The 26,590-nt window shown below is 42.5% G+C and overlaps 1 protein-coding gene across 1 annotated transcript; it reads left to right on the top strand.

Moving 5' to 3' along the window:
• The first annotated feature begins 874 nt into the window (after window positions 1-874).
• RP1L1 (RP1 like 1) lies at window positions 875-25,845 on the top strand. The gene is made up of 3 exons (XM_068186639.1): window positions 875-1,513; window positions 16,035-16,203; window positions 18,077-25,845. Exons 1-3 carry the CDS (start codon window positions 875-877, stop codon window positions 25,291-25,293), a joined length of 8,025 nt encoding a protein of 2,674 aa, XP_068042740.1. The 3' UTR covers window positions 25,294-25,845.
• Window positions 25,846-26,590: the final 745 nt, after the last annotated feature.

The raw sequence follows: 26,590 nt of genomic DNA, 5'->3' as shown, positions 1-26,590 counted from the left end.
TGATAAGGGCAAGTAACAAGAAGTCTTTTCTTCATCAGGACAGTGACATTAAAACCACTTGTGTCCAAAATGTGGCATGCAACCACAAGACTGAAACACCAAAATCAGTTTATCTTTCAAAGTGAAGGACACCAACAAAAATTGGGCAGATGATCCCAACCAATCTCCAATTTTCCCACTCTTTAGCGGATCCAAGTTTTGTAGTTCTCTTTGAAGTGTTGTGCTATTTGTTATTTGTTTGCATAACTGCCAGAAATTTTTCATCCAGAACTCAGCACGTTATGGCATAGCCTGCTCTAAAACCACACTGCTCTGCCCCTCAGTGAGCTCAGGACTGATTGTGTGCTGCAAAGTATAATCACAACATGAAGAAATTCAGCTTTGTTTTGGTTTTTGTTATGCTCTAGTCCACAGGGTTAAAGGGTTACATGAGAATCTCAGTGCTGTGCTTGTAAAAATAAAGCTGAAGTAATCACTGGCTCTGATAATTTCAGAGAAAACCTCAAAAAAATAAGCAAGGAAGACACAAAACTCCAAAGGACAGCAATGCACTTTTTGTGGCTTTCACTTGGGGTCTGACTCATAGTTTTTGTGTCTTGGGGGTGACTGACACTGACTGGATTCCCACTGGAATCTGCAGGACCAGGAGGGTTTGACTGTGAGGAGCAGGGTTATGGATACTCTCCCTGCTGTGCTTCCCTGTATCTGCCTGATTCATGAATTCGTAAGAGCTGTTGGTACAATCTGCTCATGATGGAGCTCTTGTGAGGAGCACAAACCTTGCTCCCACAGCAGTCAGGCCCTGATCCTTCCTAACTCAAACAAACCCCACTCTGTTTTTCCTTCTCTTTGCAGTTACCTTTAAGCAAGAGGGATGACTCAGGTGCCTGCTGACTACCTGTCAACCACCAGCTCCTACAACTATGAGCCACCCCTCCCCTCCGTGGCTCGGGCCAGCACCCTCTCCAAGGTCCCTCCAGCCAAAAAAATAACCTTCTTCAAGAGTGGAGACCCTCAGTTTGCAGGAGTCAAGATGGCCATCAACCAGCGGAGCTTCAAGAGCTTCAACGCACTCATGGATGACCTCTCCCATCGGGTCCCGCTGCCGTTCGGGGTCCGGACCATCACCACCCCGCGAGGAATACACTGCATCAGTGAGCTGGACCAGCTGGAGGATGGAGGGTGCTACCTGTGCTCCGACAAGAAGTACGTGAAGCCCATCGGCATCACCTCTGGGGGACACAGGCCGGCCCCGCCACGGAACAGTCGTCCCTCCAGCACCATGAGGAGAGCGGCTCAGGAGGGCAAGCTGGAAGATTATTCCGCACCTTTTACTCACCATGGCCCCAGAATACCCAAAAAAATCACTCTGGTTAAGAATGGGGAAAGTGGATTTCGGCGCTCCATCATCCTGAACCGCAGAAATGCCCGGAGTTTCAAAACACTCCTGGATGAGATCACAGAGATCCTGCAGTTCCCGGTGAAGAAGCTCTACACTATTGATGGGAAGAAGGTAAATACCTCTGGTGCTGGTCAATTGTTCAAACAGGAGTCATCACGTTCCTTGTGATGTAAATCCTTTAGCTCATGGGTCCGAAAGTTTATCCACCTTACCTTAGTCCTTCGGGCTTTGTCACATTAATCACTTGCCCATTAATTACACAATAGTTTGATGTAGAAGAATCCTGTTCAGCCACTCAAGAACTTCATGCCAAATATTGTTTGGGGTCAATAGGAGGTTTAATATTTTGCAGTCAGATATAAAACCCCTTCTAGTTATAGTGCTTCTCACCTTTTTTTGGGAGGCATGTCCCAACACAGGTTCAACTTTTCCATACCTGACCACTGGGAATTCAACAGAATGAGGTGGCCCTTAGGTAGCACCTTGTGGTTGCACAGTTCCCCACAGAACAGGGTCCTGCTCATGACGTGGGATCCTCAATAGAGAAAAGAAAAGATAACTAATGATCATAAGATAAGATGATAAGATAACCAACTAATGCATAAAAAAATTAATGTTTCAGTGGGATCAAGAGGGACTTTTCTATTGATTAATTAGTGAATCTGCTGTGGGGGAAATTCTTATAATAAATTCAAGGTGTGGCAATCCCTTCATTCTTCTGTTCCCAAAGGAATTTTCAGACAAACCTGAGATTCTCTTGACTTCTTCTCTATCTCTTTTTGGCTAACTAACCTTTAACTCTATTTTTTTGAAGGGATCTCACGAGTTGTCCTGACTTTTCCCTGTTCCTGCAGTGAATGGAGATTCCCAGCTCCTTTGCCACTTTTCCCACCTTTACAGGGCTGAGTGCCAGCTCCTCCTTGGCTGTAAAAACTCAACCACTTGTGGTGTCATTTTCTGAGCCAGGTGACTGAAATGACCTGGGTTCAAATGGCCCATTATCCAGGAGGGGAAAAAATGCAGGAATATTTTGCAATAAACTCATTTTTACCTGGCACAGGCAGAGGAATGTGCAATAGGAAGGAGAGAGGGAGGGAATAATTTAAGCCATCCTTCCTGGTGGAAGCTCTGTGTCTTATCACAGAGCTTTCTGCTATTGTCACCAGTCTGGAAAGAGCTTCTAACTGAACCAAATCCTGCTGCAAGATACGTTATAATCTATGGAAAATGAACTTATTTTGACACTGATTTCTCCAGTTTTAAAGTCTTGGACTCCTGCTCAGTCCAGATGGACATAATAATCTTGAGAACTGATAAAAAATTGCTCTTCTTCAATTTTTGAGAATTTTCACTGATTTCTCTAAAGAAATGTTTTGCTTTCTACTTCTTAGTGCAGTCTTAATGCTCCCCTTGTAATTTCTAAATTAATTCCCCACCATTTTCCTTCTAGTTATTATAAACACCAATATTTTATATGGGATATGTGTTAAATATGCACCCTCTAAATACAATATTTTAAACTCAATGATCTTGGAGGTCTTTTCCAATCTTTCCATGTTTTCCATCAGCAGAAATCTGGGTGTGGGTCAAACACCATCACTTAATCTCTCCATGGTCCCTTCAGATTCTATTTTTTTAATATGAAAATTTTCATTACTGCTTTGTCAATAAGGAGTTGATTTTTTTATACCTTAATAATTCTGTTTTCACTCCTTTAATTCCTGTGCAGAATATCACAGTGATAGGTGACGGGGGGTCCACCCTCAGCAACATCATCTTTTTCCACATAATTAGGCGATTTGTGATTATTAATACCTTTCCTGTGAATATTTTACAGTGAGTTTTTTATTAATTTTAGTAATTTACCTCCAGCTTTTAAACTGTTCACTGCTGTTCATTTAACAACCGTTCCTATTAGGGGTTCCTGTTACTCTAGACTTGGGTGCAAAACATTTAAACCACAAAAAATTCACTCTGTCTTGGATTTTCCAATCCTTTTACTTTCACGTGGATTCTCTATTCTTCTTCTAAGTTTTTTTGTCACAGCGAGGCTTCAAGTCCTCTGTTTCTGATACACAGTTGGTTGTGCCTGAGTTTTCACCAGATATAACTGCTTCATAGAGGAGTGAAAATTGTGGATTCAACTCACAGTTTTGAGCTTTCCTGAAATAACCTCCTTCCACTGGTGTTGGAGTTCAATTTTAGTTGCACATCTTGTCTTTATACTTAAATGTGCATTTTCTGTTAAAGAGAATGGAAAGAACCTTCCATTCTTCCATGATCATTCAAAGGTATCTGGATGTTTCATATTTGTTGGGTATTTTCTTTTTTCTTGCATTATTCTCTTTGAAGAATAAATCAAATTCTCCTAAAATAATTGTGTAAACTTCTTTTATCCCAATTATCTATGTAATTTTTTTACCCATGACTTAGCACAGAAATCTTTCTGGGAAAGAGGGCTGAAATTGAGTGGAACAGTAACTTTTGATATTTATTCCCATATTTTGACAGATTAACAGAATAATTCCTAAGCAATGCATCTGGACTACTGATAAATTGACTTTGTATTTGACAGGCTCAGAAAAACAAAATTCACAGCATTTAATAGCAGGTTCACAATGTCTTTTTTTCAGCCAGTTTTTCCTTGAATTCTTGAAAACCAAACACCAAAAAAAAAAGTGGGTAATGTCCTGTCCTACATGTTAACCAGTCTTCCATCAATTGAAGAGATGTTCATAGACCCCACAGTGTTTGCTCTTCAATCTCCTTTTGTTTCTTCTACTACTGTAATTCCAGATCTGAACTTAAATCCTAAAATGAGTTAAATCACCTCTGTCCCAGTGGCTCTGTTTTGATCTGCTCCATTTTAATATTCTTACCATTTCATTGAGTAAATTCAGGGCGCTTCAAAATTACAAATATTTATGTGGGTACAAACTTAGACACACGAAACAGGCTTCTTTTGTGTTCCTTTCATGGAGTATTGATTTGAGAAAGTAGAGGAAAGTGATTTCTTCCTTTTGTAGTTCACAAATTTTTCCAGTACACCTGTAAGTTTAATTCAATCATAACTCAAAGTTAAAGAATCTGAGAATTTTAAAGCCCTGATTCCCACAGAAGTACATCAAGTTTGGTTCTATTGGTATTTACATATTTTCATTCTAATTCCTGAAGGCTTGAGTGAGGGGAAACCAGTATTTTGAATTCCTAAACAGTAAGCAGATTTCCTACTAGGAAATCCTAGTCCCATTGAAGAAAGTAGTTGTGAAGTGTTTGAACACTCATTTCATCAGGGCAAATAGCCCATTTTTCCAAATTAACCAAGATTTTTCTTGCCTAGAAATTTGATAACTATGGGACTGGAGAAAAATTTAATTCTGTTTTAGGTAACCAAAATCAGTTAAATTTTCAGCAAGAAAAGAAGTGTAAATCATAAAGTTTTTTTCAGGTCAAGCCACTCTTTGGTGCTTTCCAGATGATTAACTGAAATTAATTGGATTAACTGCCCAAATAGAGAAATTTGTTATTTAGGTTAACATTGACACGCAGTCAACTGGCCAGTGAAACTCTGTGCACATTTTCCCACTAAAATATAGACAATCCTGGACGTAATTCATTAATTCATCTAAATCTGATTGTCTTACGAAGCATTTGGGATGGGGAACATTTTACCTGTTGGATCCTCTTTATTAATTATAGAACATAGGTAGACTGACTGAGACTACTAAATTAATCTAGGCCTAAGTTTTCATATACTACTTACAAAGATATTTAGATATTGGCAAACACAAGTATGGGACTTTACATCCATTAGCTGATGAGACTGTTGGAAATCACATATTTCCTAGATTTTACTGAGAACATCAGTTCTACACTAAATAAAGAACCAGGTGTGCAGATATCCCAATAAAAAGAATAATTGTAGGTTATCTTCTCCATCAAATTACCTTTTTACTCCATTCTGGGAAGTTTTTATACCACATAGTGGGTTTTCTTCCTCATGGTCTAAACCACAGGAATGCACCTCTGTTCAGATCCCCACCACCTGCCTCTGGAGAGGGAAGGATGTCTCTGGGGGCAAAGAGACAGAGATCACAGAAAGGGCAGAAATCCTCCCAGGCTGTAAGAAATGACGTGTAGGATAATGAGGCAGCGACAGAGGATTTCCCTTACAAATGGCAATTGTCCAGGGCCCACCAGCTGAATAGTCATTAAGACTTCGTTAAGTCACAGGAACCCATCACCATGACTGTGTCCAGGCACAGATGTCCTGATTCCTGAATCACTAGGCCTTCCTTTTACTGGCTGTCCTAAATAAAAACAAAAACCAAACCAAACTCTTCCTTAAAATCCATCCTTCCTCCTCACACAGCATTTGAAACCACACTGTGAGATGGCAAATCGTCTACATAGTTTATGGCTGCTGGTGGCAATTAGCAAGAGCAGCTCAAATGGGATTTATCAGCCCTCGGAAGAGTTTTCCAGGGGATGTGGCCAGTTTTATGTTTGTTGGAGTGAGGCCAAGGCTGAGATGTTTTTTTGTTTGGGCGCACTCAAGGCTGACCGTAAGTTGTTACTTTTAATGAGTGAATCTGATCCAGTTTTGTTGTGTGGAAAGGTCAAGTGGAAGACCAGAAAGAGTTGATTTTGCCTCAGATTCTGCAAGTGAGAGTGTTGCAGAAGGAGCACTGTGTGCCACTGAATTTCCTAGAGGGATCAGGGAATTGCCGTGCGTGTTAATCAGGGGAGCAATCACGAGTTAAGGAATGTTTCCTCAGGCACCACAAACTGGGGACAGTAAAGAATTAGTTATTAGAAACTCCTTGGGGTAAGAACCCTCAGTTTTCTCTTGTGTTTTGGTGGAATTTGGCATGGGTTGCACTTAGGCAAATCAAGACATCTTTGTCCACATCCCAGTCTTTGAGAAAGACGGAATGGCCCAAATGAAGTGACTCCTTCCCTGCTGTATATTCCCAGTTTCCAGCAACCTGTAGGATAAGATCTTCAGCCCAAAGCAGCACAATGAGCCCTCACAGCTATTCCAGTAGCCAGGAGAGTACCAGAGCACAGACTCTGGCACCAAATGGCACCATCTGTGGATAATCACACTTTGTAGCACACAAAATAGGGTCTAATTCCCACAGGGGTAACCACGTTCAAGCCACTTCTTAGAAAAGCTCCCTGGTGTGTGTTAACTCCCAGATCTGCCCAGGAATTGCTTGGGAGAGTGTCAGTTGACCCAGGCTTTAAATGCTCTGAAGACCACTCTAAGAAGTGTGGTACAGGCAATGTTGTTCCTGTGCCCTGGATCCAGAATAGATTTAATTTAGCAGTAAAGACAGAACTTTTATTTTTAGATGTTGCTAGCCAAGCTGGTGGCTTAACTATTATTACTAAGTAGTTCTAGATAATGACTGTATTTATGGCGACCTAGGGGTGCAAGGCCAGGAAACAGGCTTGTCTGACATATTTCCTGACTCAGATTTACACATCCATAGAGCCATTCCTAGGACATCTGTAGGCTGCCCGCAGGCATCCTCTCGGCCACTCATGTGGCTTTCTACCAAGATCATCTGTCTTAATGACAGGTGTCATCAAGACACTGATGGAAGTGCAAGAGGAAAACGGGATACATGGAGGCAGATAAGCTGGTTTAAAATGTGGTGTGTATATAAACAGTGGGAGAAGAGAGGTGATAATTTGCCTCCATGGGATCGTTAATTTTCTTGTTGCACGTTGACTTATTCACTGTGACACTCAGTTTCTGTGCTCAGGTATGAAGGATTGCAATGAATTCCAGCCCCTGATCTGGGACAAACTGTTGTTATCAAGTGAGCTGTGCCACTTTTCCACCCACCGCGTGTGTGACTCACGGTCTAAAAACAAACCACAGGTTTTAGGTTCAATATTCTCTGATTCTATGCCAAAACCACAATGACTCCAACGAGATTTACACAAGCAATCTGAAAACCTCAGCAAAACTTTCCATGAACCTCATCCACAAGAAGATTCATATCCCGGTGTGTTCTGTGAACCTTTGAGATGCCCTGAGATCATCTGGCCAGGTGCCTTACAAGGTAGAGTTAAAGGGACCCCATGTTTAGTGACTTTCTTATCTAACATGCAGCAAATCTGATACTTTCTTATCTAACATACACCAAATGCAGATGATTCCTTTAGCCTGAGGAGGTTTTGTTCTTTCAGTAATAATGGAGTAAAGTGTAATTGCTTTCTAATCCTTTTGAATTTAATCCAGGGCAAATACATTTCCATTCATATTATTAAGTATATGCAATAATCGTGGAATCATGGAATATCCTGAGCTGGAAGGGACTCCCAAGGATCATGCAGTCCAACTCCTGGCCCTGCACAGGACATCCCAAAAATCCCACAATGTGCCTGAGAGTGTTGTCCAAACCTTCCTGGAGCTCTGGCAACCTTGGTGGTATGAACACTCATATTTCCTATTTTTTCCTAATAGCAATTTAGAAAATTCTACCACTCATTTAACTTGTCCTTATGGACTTCAGTTATACAACCAAAAGTTTCTGCCATGCTATGGATACCTCCTACAACTATTTTTGGCATTTCTGGGCTTTCCCCAGAAAAAATGATTTTGGTTTTAAATGCAAGTAGTTTTGAAAAAAAAAATTAAATTTTCTGTAGGTACAATTTTGTCACATTTAGGTTTTTTTCCATCTTAAACAAATTTTAGAAAGTACTTAGAAGGTAGAATTACCAACATATAAGAAGCTTAGAACTCTGGAAAGATTGCAGACAGTTAAAGAAGAAACAAAACACCCCAGACTTATAAAACACAGATCTGTCAATGCGACAAAGGGCACAAAAGTGCATAACAGTAATTTAAACTTGATATAAAAATCCTGTATGGGGGTTTTATTTATTAAAAAAAATGTATCGAGCCAATAAAAACAGCTTTATTTCATTAACAGGTAAATTGCCAGAAAAAATCAGGGTTCATTAGAAGAAGTTGTGTTGCAAAATATTTTATGAGAAATGTGAAGTTTTTTCTGTTGATGGTTCTCTTCACAGTGTAGAAAAGGAGCACTAAATAAAAGTGGACTTCAGGAGAGTTAAGATTTGTCACCATGATCTATTTATTCATTTGCTGAGAGTACAAAAAATAGCAGAATTCCACCCTCTCCTGGAAAAACTGTGAATTTTTTGTAAGTACTTTCAGTAGAAATCACTGTTTCTTCAAAGAATTTTCACAGGAAAGTCTGTGAGGTTTTTTCATAGGGAAATTAGTTTTTACAAATGCAGACCTACAAGTCTTTAGCCATTAAAAGGTGAGAAAAAGATAGGATTTTTACATTTGCATCAATTTTCTTCTTCCTTTTGGGTCTTGAACATGGAATTCAAAAGATTCTGCTGCAACTCTTAGCAAGGTCTGGAAGTAGAAGTAAAAACCTTCCCACTTTTCCTATTCATACCATGGACTTTGCAAAATTAAAGTGAAACCTGGACTCAATAACAAAAAAAAAAAAACTTAATTAAACCAAAATTTTCAGATGAATGCGTCTCTCTTTGTGCCCAGAGCTTCTGGAGCCCACAGATTTTACCCACAGTGTTTGTGCTAAGAGACATCCAAGATGGCAAGACCATGGATCAATTCCATATGGATCTGTGAGCTTGGTTCAGGAGGGTTTATATCCTCAATCCCAGCTCCTAGAAATAATTGGAGCATAGCTATGTTGTCCTTCCTTCCTTCTCCCACAATTTCCAACTGGAATACCTTCTCATCCACAATGTAAATATTCTCCATATGCATAAGGAGTTAGTTTTGACAACTTCTGGTCATGGGGAAAAGCTTGAACTCCCAGACTGGAACCTTCCCACTGAGTCAGCCACCACAAGGCTGAGCACAAGAACCAAATGTTTCACATTTTTCAAGGCATGCCAATTTTTAAGTTAATCCTGCCCCAGGAGAGGATCAGGGCAGGCTCTTGGGGTGGAGTGGATGTTACTCTGACTCATCATTTTCAAATGCTGATGTTGGATGGACCAGATTTAATGAACCCAATGCCAAAGGGGCAGGTGGGGGACTCTGATTTCAGTCAGAAGGTGAAAAACATCAGCAGCAAAACTTTTCTAGAAAGGCTGTCCTCTCTTCTCAATTGACATTTGCACCTGTAACAGCAGTTTGCTCTCTCTCTGCACGCTTCACAGCTTGAACACTGTCAGACCTAATTTTGAGCTGACAGGGTGGGTGGGGACAGAAAAGACCAACCAAACTTGCATATAAGGCCAGTGCAATGTGGACAGGGGCAGGACTGGTGGCAACCCTCACACAAGCAAATCTTCTGAACTGAACCAGGCTAGAAATCACTTTTCTTCCCATTTATATCTTCTTCACCTGTTCCTTAAAAACATGGTTTCTCCATACCTTTAGTTTCCCCATCAATCCTCTTCCCTTCCCCTTTTCCCTTTTCCCATGAAGTGTTTCTCTTCTGCTGCTACCCAAGTGATTTACAACAGCCACCGATTTTCTGATTGCAGTATTTCTCTTGGAATGATAAAAGAGTTGCTCATCCAAAGTATTTTCAGGGCAAAACCCAAAATGTTTATTTTATATGTGTGCAAAGTGTCACACACAGTGAAAAAGCAACATGAGTACTCCAGGAAAAACTACCAGCAGAGCAATAGCTACACATGATCTTTGCCTGTGCTTGACTGAGAAAGCAGAGCAGGGAATTATTCCATTTTTCCTCTCTCTTTCACGTGCTTTACTTGGCCCACTGAGTGCTTCATGGCCTCCCAAAACTCCCATTTTTTCATGCATCTTTACAATGTGGGCAAACGTGAAAGCTGAACAGGTCATGTCTGTAAAAATCTAAAGATGCTGATGTTTGGAGAAATATTGGAATGGCAAATTATCTTACATTGATGCATTTCAGCATATGGAGCAATGGACTCACCCATATTCTCATTAAATAAGCATCAAATAAAGGTGGCAGCTTGTAATTACAAGAGCCTTGGACGCTGGAATCCATCCTGATTTATGCATCTTTCTTTGGTAATATAAGGTTTTGGGATGAGCATTCCAGTACCTGAATGGAGCCTGCAAGAAAGATGGAGAGAGACTTTGGACAAGGACATGGAGTGACAGGACAGGGGGCAATGGATCTGGGGACCTGATATTTAATTAAGTTTAAGAAACCACGTGAGTTTTGATCTGGGAGATGCAAGAGATGCTGTATGCCCTCTTCTGGACAAATAATTTGGATGCTATCATTTCCAGAGGATTAGATCCATTTTCATGCTGTATTTCCTCGCTCCAAGTTCAGTATTAACTTGTGTTCTGTGTTCCTCCGCATGACAGGGAAGAGCCTTCTGACCCCTGCTAAAGTTAGAGAAAGAGAGAACATGTCATGCACTTCCTGATCTCTTCCTCCTCCTTTTCTTCCACTACTTTGCTAATTTGTATGTGGGCACGGAGTGGCAACACCCCATGATTCACCTTCTGACCACAGATTACCCAGCCACTCCCCAGAAGAGCCACTCTCTAATTCCTCCGGTGCAAAATTTGGGGAAGGGAAGGGCACGTGTGTTCTTTGCCTGAATAAAATGCAAAATTCATTATCATTGAACCATGATTCATTAGTTCAGAGCCTGGATGCCCCCAGATTGGATGTGGCACAAACACAAAACAACTGGGCTCTTCACACTCCAAGGAGGTGTAAATGGGAATGGAAGACAAAATGGAGCAGATGAAAGAGCTCTAGGAAAGGAGGCAGTGAGACAGCACAGGCCATGGACTCAGCCCATTAGCCTGTTCCTCAGCGGGTCTGTTTCCCGCTTTTCCTGTTTCTCCCATGCATCTCTGCACTCCTTTGGAAGGTGGATTAGTTTATAGATTTGTCCTCTGAACCATGTCTTGCATTATTTCCACATTCTGTCTAAGACTCAGATGTCTTTGGCTGGCTGGCAGCCACCTGAGGCAGAGAAAGGGTGTCTTCTTCACTCTGCCTTCATCAGAAACTGGTATCTATGTTCAGCTTCTGAGGTGAGCAAGGCTGAGTGGTTCTTCTTTCTCTGGGAAGAGCCAGAGGGTGGCATGTTCTCCACAACAACCAGCTGCTTCCGTATTTTAGAGGTGCTATGTTTGCCTTGCTTCTGTATAGGTATTGATGTCATTTTATTATTAATTGTGTTGCAGTAGCACCTAGAGGTCCTTGCTGAGATCACAGCAGTTGGTGGGTCCTGTACAGCAAAATTCATGGAGACAATCCATCCTCATTGGATAGCAGCCAGACTGGAAAAAAAAGGCTGTTTCACAAGAGATTTTGTGTTTTCATTTACAACTCTCTTGTAATAACCTTCCCAGTGGAGCTAAATTTCTGTAAATCATTTTTATTGGAAAGAACATCGCTTTTTTGAACCAATGCATAAATGCCATGTCCCACTGGGGCAGGGAGTTCCTCTGGTGGGGGATAATGAATCATAAATCATAGGATGGTTTGAGTTGGAAGGGATCATCTTGTTCCTACCCCCTGCCATGGGCAGGGACACCCTCCACAAGACCAGGCTGCTGTAAGACACATCCAACCTGGGCTCTTGTCCAGACCTGCACTCACAGCATCCATAATCCTCTCTGATCCAGAGTCTGTGGAGGTCACTAAGTTTCTCTCCATCTATAACAGTGGGACTTGATTTGAGTTTTACAGTAAGATTGAGAAACTCGATTTAATTGTCAGGTAGCATGCAATAAAACTTTAGTAAAAGTCTATTTCAGCCCACCAAGTGCCAACTGCTGGAGACTGATCCCATGATTTTTGGTGGATTTTTGTCTCTGACAATCCACAGCTTTAACTGTGACTGAGTTACATTGAGGGGACTCCAGAAAGGCTTGAGGGTCCTGAGTGATCCAAAGGAACTCTTTGCTAATCCATCAGATACCTTTATCATAAGCCATTATTTCTCTTCTATTTTATTTCTAATTGTTCACTTATGGATTAAAATATTCTTGAAATTCCCATATTTTGGGACTCAGCTTGCAAATTAAGATACCTCGTTTTCTAACTTTATGAATGTGGTTGATGTTTCCTGCTAAGCTTTCCAGTCTCATGATTATCTTTTATCCTGTCAGCTATCCTCATATTTGATACTCTAGAATATCTCAAATTGTTCTCTGAATCTACATTTAGACAACTGCATTGAGATTATTGACTCTGTCATCAGTGAGAGTCAGGCATGTCCAAGGGGGGAGGTTGACCTGCATCAGGTGAAATTAACCGTCTCCCAAAAATATTGGCTGCTCTCCACTGAGAAGCCTTGATTGTAGACAATGAGTTACAATCCTCTGTGATGAATTAATGGAGAAATATTAGAGCAGGGCATTCTCTTCTCCATCACATCTCCTTCAGATGATCACCAGATTTTAAGGATTTACAATCCATTGCCTTTGGGTGTATTTTAGCTAAATTGTGGTGGGATTTAATACTGTTTTCTCTGAATATCCTAGCATGGCTCCTTAGGAATCTTGCTGTGGCAGCCTGAGGGAAGTGGAGAATCTGTTTACAAGAAGAATCTGAGGTTTTACTATTGCTTTAAAATAATAGAATGGAATGAGCCTCACCCAGAACACACTGAGTGAGCTGCAAGTTGTTAAACACACAAGAGGGGATGTGCTGCTCAGTGATAATTCAGCGCTAGTAAAAGATGTCACATTGATGGCCCTGAAAACAGATGTTCTCTGGAAATCCCAGGCAGTGTGTTGAGAGGATGGAATTCCTGCAGCAGCGTGGGAAGGCTCCGTATGGAGCAGATGGAATGAACTGTTATCCCAACCCTGTCCTGCCCTGAAACAGTGGACACTGCATTAAATCAGTGTGAGAAATGGGATTTATTTAACCCTCAGAAAACATCCCGTGGTATTTAAAACTATCAAAATGCTTTTACCAATGAAGCATGACAAAGATGAATCTTTGGAATTATCAATTCATAGAGATTAACCTTGCAAGACATTAGGAAGAAAATTTACATTGTAGGCACAAACACAGCTAAAGTGCTGCTGATGTCAGAAATACCCCATACTACAAATACAGACTATTTTAAGTGACATAACACAAGTGTATTCCATATAAAAGAATGTATAAATTCCCTAACTCAGCTGGTTCAGCTCCATGGATCCCTGACTCTCTGTCATTGGCACCATCTATTTTCTGCACACACAGCACAGCAGTGATGAGTGTGATTGAAATATCTACACCCAGACACAGAACCACGTGAGAAAATGTGGGCAAAAAATAGCTTTCACTGAAAAAAATGTCCTTTACCAATAGGAACAGTTCCTAAACTTAATGGAGCTTGAAAGACAGATTCTTTTACTTTAGGGACAGAACACATTTCATGTCTGTTTTTTTTTGTTGTTGTTGTTCTCTCCCTCTTTTTTCTTTTCTCTTTCTTTTTTTTATTCTCACTTTTTTTTTTAACTTGTGTAAGATCAGGGGAAAGATCTAACCAAAGCAATAAAAATTAAAAGAAAACAGGGAAAAAAAACAGGAAAGTAAAGAAGGAAATTAAATATCCAGATGGCAAAAACATACTCAAAATATTTGATTTATTAAATTCTAGACTTTCTACAAACTTTTAAAGTGAGCTAGAAAGATAGTTTCATTAGGACTATATAAAGATTTTTTTCTTTAGGAATAGATGGATTAGAAGTGGAGTGAACAGAAGCAAACTGAGATTTGTGAGCTATTTCTCTGTTTCATGGTACCCATCACATGAATTTGGCAGTTTCATAGCTTTGCAGAATTTAATGAAAGTTTCAGTGAAATAAGCTCTCTTATTTTGGGTTTCATAGCAAACTGAATGGGCTTAACACACAAGCATTGTTATAACACAAACAGAAAATAAAAAATAATGGGAAGAGAAAGGAATTTTTATTATATTCCCACTAAAAAGTTGATGCCATATGTTTTATTGTAAGAAATGTTTTCAGAACTGATTAACTGGATCTAGAATGTTCTTCCATTTATCTCTGTCTTGGTCTTTCACCCTCCACACATTTATCCTCTTATTTGCACCAGGTCCAAAACCAATCCCTTAGTGCCTCCCACAGTCCTGGTGGGACATCTTGGAAAACCCCAGGAGAATTTCACAAACAGAGGGCTTGGGCTCCAAAGGGGCTCTGGTTCTTCATCCCTTGTCTGTAACAATATTTAGAGGCCGAGATCTTTCCTTTACTCCCTGTTATTTCAGGCACGTGTGACAACTGCATAATTGTCATCGCTGCTTCTCTGAGATTCCTTATCTTGGTTCTCATTAAGGGGATGATGATTAAGTGACAGGGTGAGGTCAGGGTGCATCTTGCTAAGCCCAACACCAGTGCTGGCTTGGTAACCCATGGTGTGGTCACCTCTTGTTGAAGTCTTCCCTATGCTCTAGAGATGTTCTCCTGATGCAGCAGGCTGAGGAGGAAGGGACATGCCACATTGTGGAGACGCACAAAGCTGCCAGAAACTGACCTCTCTAAAGTCCTCTCAGAGAGCAAGAGAGACTTCTCCTTCTTTTGAAAGACATCAAGTATTTTACCCGAAATCTCAACTTCTGTCTTTCAAATGAGAGGCTGCAGAAACAAGATGGAAGACGGGCCCAGGATATGTCTGCCCAGTGCTTCCCACAGGACTGATTCCTGGTCTTTGAGAGAGACAGATATATTTGGGTAAAATCTGGATGGGGATCTGAGAAACTTGATTCAGCTGAAGATGTCCCTGCTCATTGTAAGGGGTTGGACAGGTTGGCATTTAAAAAATCCCTCTGGCTCAAACTATTCTAGGATTATACAGTTCCATGAGAAGTGACCCATGAAGGACTTGGTGTGTGATCCAGGAACAGGTCATGTGGTGAGGACGAAGCGTGCAAACCTGAGTTCTCGTGGAGGAACAAAGATTCCTTCACAGACACTTCCCACGCTGGGGACAATGTCCCTCATTGTCCAGCACTGAGGCAATACTTGGGGTTATAACTGAAGCAGTATTTGAGGGAATATTAGGGGAAGTTGCAATTCTTATCCCTCTTCCTGAGCAAGAAAAGGATCAACTAAGAGACAAAATGAAATGTAGAATTTTTTGGGTAATAAAAGCTGCCCCACACAGGAATTAGAAGAATTTAAATGTTATAATTCTCAGGCAAACTGGAACACCTCCAGTTCCACCCTCTTCCTCACTACCATATGGAATATGCCCAAATTTTTTCCAGAATATGTGAAATCTTGTGTAATACATAATAAATTAGATACATTCTCCCTTAAGCAATCTCTCCCAGACCTTTCCTATCTTAGGAAATCTGATCAAAATATAACAGAGCTTCTCTTTCAATGGAGGAATTCTCCAACAGGCTTTGGTAGACCCCAAAGTTATCCAGAACCACATTTATTTTCATTGCATCAGAGAATATCCTGAGCTGGAAAGGACCTACAAGGGCCATCAAGCCCAACTCCTGGCCCTGCACAGGGAAAGCCCCAAAAACAACATTGCGTGCCCAAGACCATTATCCAAATCCTCTTTTATTTAGGTGACAACTCATGGTCAGTTGATTGCAGGCCTGGAAAAACAAAATTCTTCTATCTGGGCTCATGGTGCTCCACTTGCTGCTCCCCTTGCAGATCGACAGCATGCAGGCCCTGCTCCACTGCCCCAACGTGCTGGTGTGCGTCGGCCGGGAGCCCTTCAAACCTGTATCCATGGAGAATTTGAGGAAACACTCAGTGGAGAAGCTGCCCAACCTGCCTCCCCGCTCCAACAATGGCAACAATGTCAACGAGAACAATGGAAGTAAGAAAACCTCAGGGCTGTGCCGCGCAGTCATACCCGGGGCCGTGTCCCACAACGTGGGGATTACAGGCCCCTATTGTGCTGCCCCAGTGTACAGATTTCATGTGGAAAATGCACTTCCCTCTCCCTGCCTCCCAGGTCTTTCCATCCTCCTCTTCTTTTTCTCTGGTTTCCTTCTAGGATTTCCTCCCTACACCCCCTAGTCTTTCTTTTACTTGCTCCCCATGTCTGGCTGACTTCCCTTCCTCTTTCATATCTCTGGGTCTCCTTTTCCTTCCAGAACTCCCTCCTTTCCTGTGTCTGTCCACCCAGACCCTTGAGATTTCCCACGAATCCTCTATCGCCTCGTTGTCTGTCCTATCATGCCTTCCCTCCTGCATTTTCCTTTACCAGGACCACAGGATGACCTGGTTCTGCCAGCAGGAGACTCATTTTCTCCTGCAGGTTACAGCTGGCCTTTTGGAAACAAACTGTGTTTTTATGGCAAGATTATATTCAGGAAGGAATATGTTATGGATTATTCAGGATTATATATCTTTGGCACCCCATCATGAGTTATCTAAGGTCACAGGTAATTAAACCAGCCACCCTCAGTAGCCTGGGAAAAGAAACTTCCCAATTCCAGAAGGCAATTAATCTCACCCATATTAAGGATTTATTGTAGGATGAAATTAAGTGTGCCCTGGAGGTGCGTCTGTTTCTCTCCATTGTCAACACCAGGAGCTTGGAAAGATTCACTTGTGTGTTGCCAACAAGCTGTAGAAACTCAAGGACAGAGGCATCCTATGCTCACTGTCCAAGACATAAAAAATTGGAGGGGAATAAACTGGAGCTTTGCCCATCAAATAAAATGGGAATAAACTGGAGCTTTGCCCATCAAGAGACTGAGCAAATCCATCAATTCAATCATTGGGATGGCCAGGGAAGAGCTATTTAATGTGATTTGGATGTGCTCCTGTTCAGCACTTCCTTCCTAAAATGCCCTTCAATCAGCTGCATATCCATATGCTGATGGAGGCACGGGATTGTCTGGATATATGTACAAGGAAATTTTGGACAAACATATATTTGAAACAAGACAGATGAATGTCTTGCAAGACAGCCTGATAGCAACATATTCTGCTTGAAATGAAGGGACCTACACAAACCTATGCAGATCACTGCATGGGCCATAAAGATGTTCTTCCAATTGTAATTCCTAAATTCCCTTATTCTCACTGATTTGTTCTACAGTTCCCACTATTTCTCTTTGTAATTATCACCAGCTTACAATTCCTTTTCTAATTGTTCTTTATGTTTTAATAAGAATTATAATTACTCTTAGTGGCACATCCCTGTAGGGACTGAGTGTTGCTCTGGTCTACATGGCCACACATTTCCTGGAATATGAATGGAAAACTGGATGATGCACAATAAATGTGTGACAAGTTAAGGAAGAGGGTCACTTCTCCATGTATTTTTCCCTGGTTAAATAAGAAGAAAGAAAACTTTCAAACTAAATTTCTCCATATGTGTATATATATTTTATTTTTCTTAATTTTACTTCCTGACATGCACTTAATAAAACAAAGCATTTGTGTTTCAATTTATTTTTTTAAATAAAGATGTAAAAATTTTTTTACAGATTATTAATTGAATACTTAAAATTTAACAAAGAAGTTGGACTAGATTATCTCCAGAGGTCCCTTCCAACCTTAACTATTCTATGATGAAAGGACGTCACTTAGTCAAATTTTCAAATTATGTAAATTGGCATAGGCTTGGCTTTAATAGAATAACATCAGGATCCACTAGTTTGAGGTTTGATTTACATATTTTCTGTCATCTTTATGTGAGTTAACATCTTTCTCCATCTTTCTTTTCTTCACTCCAGTGAACTTTGGACTGAAAGCCAAAAAAAGCGTTATCCATCCACGGTCATCATCCAGCAACAGGTCAATGAGATTTTCCTTATCATCAGAAAAATCATACCCCAATGGCCTTGTGGCCTCTCCAGACAACGGGGGACCCTTCTCCAATGGTTGCTCTCACCCAAAAGCTGGGGACCTGGTCCAGTCCTTGGTCAACGATGACATCGAGAAGCGGGTACATGTGAACAAGGATGGGAGCTTGTCCGTGGAGATGAAGGTTCGCTTCCGTTTGCTCAATGATGAGACTTTGCAGTGGTCCACCCAGATCAAAAAGTCCAACCTGATGAACCAGCTGCCTTGTGAAGAGTCAGGAGTGGAGGAGGACAGTGCAGCAGATCCTCTACAGAAAATGAACCCAGAAGCCAGCTCAGAGGCAGATGATTCCTTATATCCCTGTGATATCGATTCCTACATGTCCAAACTTGAGGAATCAGAATGTGACGAGGCCCACTGTCACAGCTGTGGAAAGAAACACCAGGATTATGACATTTGGAAGAACCCCATGCACATGTCCCAGAGGGAAGAGCCCAGCATGAGAAGCACCTGGCACACGCGGTCATCGTGCTCCAGCACATCTTCCCGGAGGAGAGTAGTCCACAAAAAAATGACATCTGTGGATAGCATCCACACCACATCCAGTGAGGAATTCTCTGAGCACATTGTGCGGGAGTCCTCATCCTACTCAGAGACTATAAAGAACAGAGTGGCATATCGATCTGTTAAAAAGTGTGCGTGCCGAAGTGATTTATCTACTGGTGCTTCCAATGGAGAAGAACAGCAGGAGTACACTCGGACAAGCACTGGAAACAGCCAGAGGCCTTCATCCTTGGGCTTGATGTCACATTCAAGCTGTGAAAACAACCTGGATACTCAAGACAGCCCTGAAGACCAGGAGATCACCAAAATCATTTCACAAAATGAGGATGCAAATTGTTTTGAAGCATCCTCTGTGAAGTGCTTGAAGGATGACGTGGAAGAGCTTGAAAGCAGCAGAGTTGGGAGTGTCATGTCCAGGTCATCCCTGCAGTCCAGGCAGAGCAAGAAGAACATGTGTGAGGAAGTGAGCAGCATTGGCAGGAGTGTGTCCTCCTCAAGTCTTCAGAAGGCAAATCAGGGAGACACCAGCCAGTGCTCCACCCCTGCCAACAGCATGCACAGCAAGTCCAGTAACTGCACCACACCAAAAGAAAAGGCTGAGCAGGGTGACACCTCTGATGACAACCCAGTGGTGTCCTCTTTCTCCAGTGAGTCCTGCCCCAAGAAAGAGGCTGAAGAGGTGGAACCAGAGCAGGAAGAAAGTGAAGTCAATGAAGTCAGCTCAGTGTCAGCAAAAACAAAGCCAAGCCAATCAGTCAGGGGTGAGAGTAGTGAAGGGGAACAATGCTCTACACAAGGAACCCACCATTCCAAGGCTAGTGACAGGAACAGCAAGAAAAGTGGCAGTGATGAGAACATTCCATGCAGTGTCTCTTGCTCTTCCAGGGGGTCCAAAAAGAGCAAACACAGCCACCTTCATTTGGACGCACAGTCTGAAATATCTGTGTCTTCACTTGAATCCACTCCAAATAAAAAGAATTCCCTACATGCAGGTGACACGAGATCAGGCAGCAGGGCATCAGTTTACTCCAAAAGCTCATGTGAAATCAAGAAAAAATCTGCTGGAGACACCACGTCTCATAAGTCGGGATCTCTTCACTCAAACATGTCATCTAACAGTGAACCAGAGGCAACTGCAGGTCCTGCTGAGGAGGAGAGCTCCAAAAGTACTGCCAATGGCTACAGTGAATCCTCAAAAAGCTCAAAGAAAAGAAACCATAAAGAAGAAAACAGCAAGCCATCATCCCTCTGCTCAAGTGTTTCAAGTCCTAATGGAAAATCCAGAAAGGGTCATGCCAAGATTAGTTCTGAACCCTCTTCTTCAAAACAGGGCAGCATGAGTGGGAGTGTATGTTCAAAAGCTGACCACCCAACTGAGGATGGGATTAGGAATGGAAAACCCACAAGTAGCTCCTCAAGAGTCTCTTCAAAGTCAGAAATAAAAGATAAATGCCTCTTGACCCAGATATCCCAGGAAACTGATGATAGGTGTTCACAATCAAACATGTCTCTGTCTTCAAAATCAAGACAGACAAACATGAAAAATCTTCGTGTGAAGGTTTCAAACTCCAGCCGGGCATCGGTGTCAGAAACTATATCAGTGTGCAGTCTGCAATGCCCTGCCCCGCCAAAAGGGAAGCCAAAGAGAAAAAATATGCGTTCCACCATGTTGAAGAATTCCTCCATCAGCAGCATCGGCACCGAGTCAGTGCTGACCGCAGGAAGAGAGCAGAAAGAAATTGTGGATTCCTCCAAAGCAACTTCCTACGGCTCTAAATCCGCTGCAACTGAACAAAATGGTCATAATAATAAAGAGACTGATGATTCTTGCAACAAAGAAACAGAGAAAGAGGTAGAAGACGCGGGTGTTCTGGAGGAAGGAGGTGATATAATGCCATCAGCTCTACCAAACACATCTCCAGAAGAAGTTGTGCAAGAGTGGCTCAGGAAAATCCCTTCAGAAACATTGCTTATGAAATATGAAATGGAGGATGATGGAGAAGAGGAACATGCAGAGTCAACCACTGAGGTATCATACTGTACAAATGCCGAGGAAGCCCCAAAGGAGGAAAAAGCTGAGGAAAAGAATGAAGTGGAGGAGGAGGCTGAAAACGATGAAGCAAAGGATGAAGCAAAAGATGAAGTGGAAGAAGAGAAAGCAGAAGACACAGCTGTTATTGAAGAGGCTGAAGAATGCATCAACCAGGAAGAAATCTCTGAGGTTGCACCTGAAGCTGCCAAAGCTGAGCAGGCAGAATGCAACCAGTCAGTTACATCCAGCCAAAATAACAACAAGAGAGACCTGCCAACCTCTGTTCAAACGTCTGTCCAGATCATGAAAGCCTTGCTCAGTTCAAAGCACGAGACCAAATTTGACCGATCAAACAGTTTGCCTGAAGTGTCCCCCACCATGGGGAGGAAACTGAGTAATTCCGCCAACATTTTGATAACTTGTCTTGCCAGCCTCCAACTCCTTGATGAAGAGTCAGAGAATCCATCAGAAAACTCAAAACATTTGAATAAGTCAAGGTACACAGAGCTGCTGAATATTTTTCAAGCCCTGTGGTTTGGGTGCACCGCTGAAAGGAGTGGCCCAAGTTCAGACCAAGAGGCAAGCAAGCTGGCAAAGCCAGTGTCTGGGTCTAAAGCCCCAAAATCCATGGATCATGCCTTCACTGCCATGTCCTCCTCTGGGGTTGATGTTTGCAGTTGCTCTGGTGGCTCAGGAGAAGAATGCACAGCTGGTGGCACGTTGGTGGCACAGAAAACCATGGAATGCAAATCAGCTGAGCAAATGGAAAATGTAGAGACTGGCACAGAACTGACTGAGGTTGAGGAGCAAAGTAAAGAGGGAGAGCAGCTATCCTGCCCTTCCACAGCCTGCTCAGAGGCAAAAGGTGAGGAAAAAGCAGAGTCTGCTAGAGAGGAATCTGTAGCCCAGGAGGAAGAAAATAAGGAGGATCAAGGCAGTAACTGTGAGCATGGTCAAGAGGAAGGGGGAGAAAATGAAAATGAAGAAAACAAATTAGCTGAAACTGGAGAACAAGAAGAAGCTGAAGCTGTGACTGATGAAGTCCCACAAGAAAACCCTGAAGAAGAAGATGAACAGCCAGAGACCACTGGTGATGCCAATGTTGGTGATGCTGATGTCGGGACGGAGCTGAAAGAGGAGTTGCAGGAGCAGCCCCAGGAACAGTCACCAAATGACCCCGAGCCCACAGTCAATACATCCACCAGTGTGGCCACATCCCTTGTCCAGCAAAACTCCGTGGATCCAGACCCAACCTGGGTCCTGAGACTACTCAAGAAAATCGAGAAGGAGTTCATGGCTCACTATGTCAATGCCATGAATGAGTTTAAAGTCAGGTGGAACCTGCAGGACAACCAGCAGATGGATGCAATGATACTGGAGCTGAAGGAGGAAGTGAGTAAAAGGATACAAAAAAGCATAGAGAAGGAGTTGAGGAAGATCAAAAGCAGGGCTGGAAGAAGGATGCCGAGACCTCCAAAGGAGCCACCCACATACGAGTCCAAACTCCAAACTGAGCAGAGGAGATGGCGACTGCAAACTATGCATAAAAAGTCCCTCTTTGGGGACAAGAATGGCACCCAGACGAGGCTGGAGGAAACATCAGACTTATCATTTGATGTAGATAATGACTTTAACCTTAGTGCAGCTTTGGAGGACAGCATTAGCAAACAATCCAGTGAGGAGGAATACTGTCCATGTGACTCCTGTGTAAGAAAAAAACTGGCTTCCAGGCCTGCCAGAGCCCCTGTGGTGGCCACCAATGCTCCAGTCATGAAAGCCTTTGATTTGCAGAAAATCCTGAGGCTGAAGAAAGATGGTGATGAGGAAGCCATCATCGCAGAAGCAGCCCAGGACACCAAAACACTTCCCAATGGTTCTGTGGAGGAAGGAACAGAAAACGAGAAGGATGAGGGGCAACCTCAGACAGGTGAAACAGAAGTGGAGGAAGAAGAAGGAAAAGAGCCAGAATTAAATGAAGATGATGGCATAACATTGAATGGAGATGGAGAAGAACCTGAAGTAGTGGAGTGTCAAAATGCTGAGATGGAGGATGAAGCCAAAACTGAAGAAACCAAAGAAGAAGAAGGGGAAGAAACAAAAGAAGTAGGAGAAGAAGAGGAAGTAAAAGAGGAGGAGGAAGAGAAAGAGGAAGAAGAACTGGCTAAGGCTGAAGAGGAGGAGGAAATAAAAGAGGAGAAGGAGGATGAAACTAAAGAAGAAGATGAGGAAGTAAAAAAGGAAGAAGCAGAGGAAACTGAGGAGGAAGAGGAACTAAATGAAGAGGAAGAGAAAGAAACAGAAGAAGAGGGAGTGAAGGAGGAGGAAAGGAAGGAGGAAGAGGAAGAAGCAAAAGAGGAGGAAGCCAAAGAGGAGGAGGAAGAGGCCAAAGAGGAGGAGGACGAGGAAGAGGCCAAAGAGGAGGAGGAGGAGAAAGAGGCTAAAGAGGAGGACAAGGCAAAAGAGGAAGAGGAGGAAGAGGCCAAAGATGAGGAGGATGAAGAGGCTGAAGAGGAAGAGGCTGAAGAGGAGGAAGCCAAAGAGGAGGAGGAAGAAGAAGAAGGGAAGGAGGAAGAGGAGGAAGCAAAAGAAGAGGAAGAAGAAGCAAAAAAGGAGGAGGAAGGGAAGGAGGAAGAGGAAGAAGAAAAAGAGGAGGAGGAAGAAGCAAAAGAGGAAGAGGAGGAGGAAGGGAAGGAGGAAGAGGAAGAAGAAAAAGAGGAGGAGGAAGAAGCAAAAGAGGAAGAGGAGGAGGAAGGGAAGGAGGAAGAAGAAGAAGCAAAAGAAAATGCAGAAGGGAAGGAGGAAGAAACAAAAGAGGAGGAAGAAGTAGAGGAGGGAGAGGAAGAAGCAAAAGAAGAGGAAGAAGACAAAGAGGGAGAGGAAGAAGCTAAAGAGGAGGAGGAGGAGGAGGAGGAGGAGGAGGAGGAGGAGGAGGAGGAAGGGAAGGAGGAAGAGGAAGAAGCCAAAGAAGAGGAGGAAGAAGCAAAAGAAGAGGAAGACAAAGAGGGAGAGGAAGAAGCTAAAGAGGAGGAGGAGGAGGAGGAGGAAGAGGAAGGGAAGGAGGAAGAGGAAGAAGCCAAAGAAGAGGAGGAAGAAGCAAAAGAGGAAGAGGAAGAAGCAAAAGAGGAAGAGGAAGAAGCAAAAGAGGAAGAGGAAGAAGCAAAAGCGGAAGAGGAAGAAGCCAAAGAGGAGGAGGAAGAAGAAGGGAAGGAGGAGGAGGAGGAAGCAAAAGAAGAGGAGGAAGAAGCAAAAGAAGAGGAGGAAGAAGCAAAAGAGGAAGAGGAAGAAGCCAAAGAGGAGGAGGAAGGAAAGGAGAAAGAGGAGGAAGCTAAAGAGGAGGAGGAAGAAGAAGGGAAGGAGGAGGAGGAAGGAGCAAAAGAAGAGGAGGAAGAAGCAAAAGAGGAAGAAGCAAAAGAAGAGGAAGATGTGAAAGAGGAGGAAGCAGAAGAGGAAGAAGAGCAAAAAGAGGAAGAAGAAACAAAAGAGGAGGAAGGGAAGGAGGAAGAGGAAGAAGCAACAAAGGAAGATGAGGAAGCAAAGGAAGCTGAAGGTCAAACAAAAGAGGAGCAGGAAGTAGAAGAAGAAAACACAAAAGAGGAGGAGGAAGAAGAAGAAAAAGAGGAAGAAGAGGGAGAAAAAGAGGAGGAAGAAACAAAGGAGGAGGAGGAGGAAGAAAAAGGGGAAGAAGAAGAACAAGAAGAAGCAGCTCAAAATGAAGAGCAAGAAGCTGAAGAAAAGAACAAAGGTGAAGATGAAGGTGAAAATGAAGCTGAAGAAACAGAGGAGCCAGAGGATGAGGAAGTTGTGGCTGATGGTGAGGCAGAGACATCAGAATGCAGAGGAGATGTTGAGGGCTCTGGAAGTGACAACAATCCTGAAGGAGATGCTGTGGAAGGAAATGAAGAAGCTGAGCAAGATGAAGCTGAGGCAGAAGAAGATGCAAAACCAGAGTCAGGAGATGAGGCTGAGGAGGAAAACAGTGAGAGAGGTGAGAAACCTGATGAGGATGGTGAGGAACCCACAGGTGATGACCCTGACAATGCACATGAAAAACATGAAGTCCAAGGCAACAACAAAGTTTCTGAGAAAGCCTCAAAGACCAAAAGCAAGAAAACCAACAAAAGGTTAGAGACTCTGAAAAAAACCACAGCCTTTTCTTGTTATTCTTCTGTTGGAAACTTCTCACAGCAATCCCAGAAGGGGTCTGATGATGAAGAGGAAAGAGTAGATGAAGAGGAAGAAGTAGTTGAAGAGGAAGGAATAGCTGAAGAGGAAGTAGTTGAAGAGGAATGCAAAGGTGATGATAGCCCCACTAGTGACCAGCCAAATGGAGAGGTTCGAAGTGATGAGAGCTCCAAACCCTCCCAGATGTATCCTGACAGTGAGGAAGAAGAAGAGGACAAAGAATCTTCAGGTTCTGATCCTGTGGGAGATGAGGAGCAGCCAGATGCTGAAGGTGCAGATCCAAAGGAGGATGAAAACACTGAGGAAGTTCAGGCTTCTAAAAAGAAAGAAAACTCTGATGAGATTGACCAGGATGACCTGGACTTCTAGAACTGCTGACTAAAAACTGACTTTTTCTTTCTTTCTTCCTTCCTTTCTTTCTTTTTTTAAAGTATATTTTCATTACATATTTCAGTATCTCCGGTGAGTTGAGCCCTCGTAATCGGCTTTTCTTCTGAGCTAAATGTGGTAAACTCGATCTTGAATCCTGTGAGCAATGTTGCAATTACCTGCCCTCATTTCTAGAGGGCTAGTAGCTCATTAATATCCTGTGGTCTCAATAGTTAAGTGGTTTGGGGAAAGGGAAGGCTGTTTTGTTTGGGATACCTTCTAACTCCCACCCTTTAAGCCATGCTGTTTGCTGCTGGAGTGATCTGTGGCTCTGCTGGTCATCGTCTCTGTGTGACTTTGGGATGCCTTTCACCTGCTGCACACCGTTTTCCTGGAGAGATTGCCAATCCACAGAAACATGACAAAATCAGGATTCATTGCCAAAGTCTGGTCAGAGCCCACAGAGATGTACATTGATGTACATTCATCTTCCTCCCTACCCTACCTTCCCTATACCCTGTATGTTCATCTTGCCCTCACCTACCCCACCTCTTCTGTATCCAGAAAAAAAGGTCTGAGATATCAAAGATTTTTCTCCATCTTCCTTTTTTTTTTCCTTTAGTAGATCCTGAGCTCATTCCTCATTTCACTGGAAGCCTCAATATGGAGAAAGGTCTTTCCAGTAGATCCTCTTCCAGACCCCATTTCTTTGTACTATGCTCGTCATTGTAGTGGTAGATAAAAAAGATGAGTTAATTCACCCTGTCAGGTCTCTGAGAAGTGGTTGAATGCAATATTGACCAAATTAGGGATAGGTTCAATCCCTTGTGATGTCCTTTACTATGCCAATGGTGGTATTGAAGCACTTTACAACCATCTGGGATCCCTCAGACAATTTTGCATGAGGCCCTGTTCTGGAGCTAATGGGATTTGCAATGGCTCAGTGCCTCATCCTTGCAGACAAAATTTAAACTAATTTTCCCTTTAACATGGAAAAGCTTTGGGCATTTGTACTGCAGCAAACAGCTGGAAGAGGCTGAAGCATTTATTGGAGAGCTTGGACTTTACAAACCACAATAGAACTGCAAACTTCATTTAGCTACTGTTTTTTACCAGATTGTAATTCTTTTTTCTTTTCGCTTCCTCTGGGGAAATATAAACATTTCTGAATAAATGCCCAATTAATACCAGGAGAAGTTTGACCATACCTCAGCTGCATACTTGTGTAAAGCTCTTAGGGACATAGTTCATTTTATCAAAAATTTGCAGGGAGAATAAAACTGAGAGGTTGAAAACA

This window comes from Anomalospiza imberbis, chromosome 3, assembly GCF_031753505.1.
Source record: "Anomalospiza imberbis isolate Cuckoo-Finch-1a 21T00152 chromosome 3, ASM3175350v1, whole genome shotgun sequence".
NCBI classification, from domain to species: domain Eukaryota; kingdom Metazoa; phylum Chordata; class Aves; order Passeriformes; family Viduidae; genus Anomalospiza; species Anomalospiza imberbis.
Note: the sequence above shows the minus strand (reverse complement) of the source record. Positions and strands in the feature narration are given on the sequence as shown.

Bases quoted from the DNA above. Each gene is read 5' to 3' on its own strand.
- RP1L1 (XM_068186639.1), top strand. From the start codon at position 875: ATGACTCAGGTGCCTGCTGACTACCTGTCAACCACCAGCTCCTACAAC. The intron at 1,514-16,034 runs GTAAATACCTCT...CTCCCCTTGCAG, and splicing joins ACACTATTGATGGGAAGAAG to ATCGACAGCATGCAGGCCCT. The intron at 16,204-18,076 runs GTAAGAAAACCT...TCTTCACTCCAG, and splicing joins TGTCAACGAGAACAATGGAA to TGAACTTTGGACTGAAAGCC.